The sequence below is a fragment of the Alligator sinensis genome, unplaced genomic scaffold (assembly GCF_000455745.1).
Source record: "Alligator sinensis unplaced genomic scaffold, ASM45574v1 scaffold145_1, whole genome shotgun sequence".
In the NCBI taxonomy this organism is placed as follows: Eukaryota; Metazoa; Chordata; order Crocodylia; family Alligatoridae; genus Alligator; species Alligator sinensis.
In genome coordinates, this window is record NW_005842414.1 from 498,399 (window position 1) to 501,606 (window position 3,208).

At 38.6% G+C, this 3,208-nt stretch overlaps 1 protein-coding gene across 2 annotated transcripts in view; it reads right to left on the reverse strand.

Annotated features, from left to right (window-relative positions):
* Positions 1–1,025: 1,025 nt before the first annotated feature.
* NDUFAF4 (NADH:ubiquinone oxidoreductase complex assembly factor 4) overlaps positions 1,026–3,208 on the reverse strand; it is a 4,517-nt gene continuing 2,334 nt past the window's right edge. For both annotated transcript variants that reach the window (XM_006030042.2, XM_014522927.2), the window contains one exon: positions 1,026–2,430. In XM_006030042.2, the coding sequence (XP_006030104.1) occupies positions 2,137–2,430 (294 nt within the window). In that variant the 3' untranslated portion in view covers positions 1,026–2,136. The remainder of the gene's footprint in view (positions 2,431–3,208) is intronic.

Here is a 3,208-nt window from a genome sequence, read left to right on the forward strand (position 1 = left end):
AGATTAGAAGGCTGAAATATTTGATGTGTTAAGGGACAATATAAACTAAGCAATTCTAGGAGCTATGGAATAAAGATCTGCTCTTGCAGGCTGAAGTATATGAACTAAGCTAGTTAAAAACTGTGATAAATTATTGAGGTTTATGCGCCATAGCTTGAGGGGTAAATTTTTACAACAGCAACAACATTCAATACATAGGAGAAAGCCACTTTTAAAGTGAGAATACACAGCAAAGCACTTTAAAGCCCTGAGGTTGTAGGTCAAAGTACACATCCAGTACAGATGTGCTCTTTTTGAATGCTACTGCAAAGTTTTACAGGTTAATAAGACAGAGAGAGCCAAATGACATTACCTAGAATAACACCTGAACAGAACACACACACTCTTGTCACGGTATATTTTAAGTATAGAGAAGTCCTTGATGGACAAAGGAACAAATCTTAATATCCAACACACTGCTGATAAAATAGCTGTGTCCATTCCAGTTCTAGCTCCATTCTAGCTCCGGCAAGGTTCCAGCTCCATTCAAAGTTAGGGAGGGGCCCTTTTAATCAGTGCAGAAACTCTTGATATTCTTATACAAGGAACAGTTGGCCACAGTCAAATAACTTGAAACTGGTTTTCTCTAGGAAAGGTGATGTATACATTCTTACTTGCCTCCCAGCATTCTCTGCTGAGAATGGTTTGGTTTCATTTTCATATGAACAGAAAATTGCTCTGAAACAGCAAACTTGATCTTAAGTCTTTTTAGTAAATGTTATCGCATGTCAGAAGTCAAGCACTCTGCAGTAAAAAAAAGTGCTTAGTAAAAGCCCTATATTCTCTTATTGGTATTTTCCCCACTTCAGGGTGTAAATTATAAATTTAAGGTATATTATTAATCCTAAAGATACTAATGACCATAAACTTCAAGGAAGCCGCAATGCAATTGTTGAGCTACAAACGGTCAAGGTTACCCCCACCCCAACTCTGTCTCTTCCTTTTAAATGACACAGACGTGAACATTGAACATCACCAAGCAGTAGTCTGCAGTACTTGTTTACTGGAGCAAGACAGTATTTTGCTTATACTTTAAATAGCTCTATTAAAAGCTTTACATCTTGCAGTCAGCCTATGCCAATTTTACAGCAGAGATGATGCTTGGCTAAAAGCAGAAGATGCAGTTTACCTTCAGTGTGGCAGTGCAGTGACAACATTATGGTTGTGGACCAATAAGAGATTCCTAGCAAGAAGTCTGTTGTCTACATTACTGTCTCAAGACAAGAGTACACAGTTGCTATAGGGAAGTGGAAATAGTGCAGAACAGGCACAGATAATGACATGGAAAAGAGTAGCCAGCCAAACTAACAACTATGCACTAACCCGTGTCATGAGGTAAGCCATACCTACATGTAGGTGCCAAACAAAACTGCAAGTAGCTTGAAACTGGACAAGCTGTGTCTATGAACTGATGAATAATTTCTGACAGAAAACTATGGTAGTTGGGTCCACCCAGAATGGAATGGATAGTTGGCATTATTGCTTCATTCAATAACATTCTGTACAGGCATTACCATTTTATGTTTTAAAAAGAAGGGCAGAAGCATTTCCTCAGCACCTTCTTTTGCTCTTAGAATCCAACAGCAAATTTTTTCATCTTAAAAATGAGACAGGGTGTTTGTACTGCAAAGCTGGATAATTTGGAGAGAATTTCTATGTGCTTGAAAATTCTGTGTGACCCTACCCAAACTATGTTACATAAATAACAATACAGACCAGAATAAACTTCCACAGTAAGTTAATATATCATTGATTCAACTAACATCCAAAGTCATCAAATGAAAAACATTATCTCACAAGGAAGTAGCAATTTCTTTTTAACTAAATCTTTCCCCCAGAATTGGATTAATTTGAATAGGTCATTTATTAATCCTAACATATTGCCACGTTTCTTGCAGATTTCAACTGCCTCCTAATCTAACACGAGTAAAGTAGATTATGAGCCAAAATATAATTAATGTACTTGCCCAAATAAATGTAGGAGTCATTTAAATAAAATAACTTATTGTTACATGTCAACAAATTCCAGGGCAAATGATACATTTTAAGATTAAAATGAAAACACCAGAGAGATTAAACAAGTTCTGGCAACCATTTTTACGTAGATTTGATATATTTTTTATCTTCAGATGAAGGAATTTCCATATTAAAAACGGCAAGGTATTTTAGAAGAGAAGTGACATCCTTCAGGTCCAAACCATATTCCTCTGCTATTTTCTCTGCAGTCCATGTTTCAGGATGCAGTCTATGATTATTAAGAAAAGTCAAAAGCTCCACAGTAGAAATTTTGCCTTTGGGAACGCGGTGAATATCTAGAGCACTATAACGACCTAGTTTTGTAAGTCTGTATTCCTCCTCTTTACATGGGAGACCTTCACCTTCAACTTTTACCTGGAATAGTAAGAAAAGAAAAGAGTTCAAATCAGTAGGATGCATTTATTTTGTAAATTGTACAAGCCCTACCTATTTCTTTAACAATAACTTTGCCTTTTAAAGGGGAGGGAGGGACAGGAAAGGGACACCCCTCTCCTGTTTACTAGTCCTAAGAAATGAATGCTCATGGACTGTTCCACACTCTCCTAAAAATGCTTTATTTTCCAAGTACAAAAGTTCCCAGCAACTATAGTATACAATGAAATCATCAGCAAAGCTAACTGCACTTTATCATGTATCAGCAGATAACATGACAAATAGAACCAAGGGGGTCATAGATTTTCCCCTCTATGAGGCATCGGTCAGAATGCAGTTGGAGTACTGCATCCAGTTTTGGGTGCCATACTTTAAGAAGGATGTGGATAGCCTGGAGAGGGTCCAGAGGAGGGCGACTAGTATGGTTAAGGGTTTACAGGCCAAGCCCTATGAGGACAGACTAAGGGACCTGGACCTCTCCAGCCTTCGCAAGAGAAGACTGAGAGGTGATCTTGTGGCTGCCTACAAATTCATTAGGTGGGGGGCAACAAGGTATCACAGATGCCTCTTGGGGTAACAAGGAACAATGGTCACAAACTGATGAAGAGCAGATTTAGGCTACACATCAGGAAAAACTTCTTCACGGTAAGGGTGACCAAAATTTGGAATGAGCTTCCAAGGGAAGTGGTGCTCTCCTCTACCCTGGGGGTTTTTAAAAGCAGGTTGGAAAGGCATCTGGCTGGGGTCATCAGACCCCAGC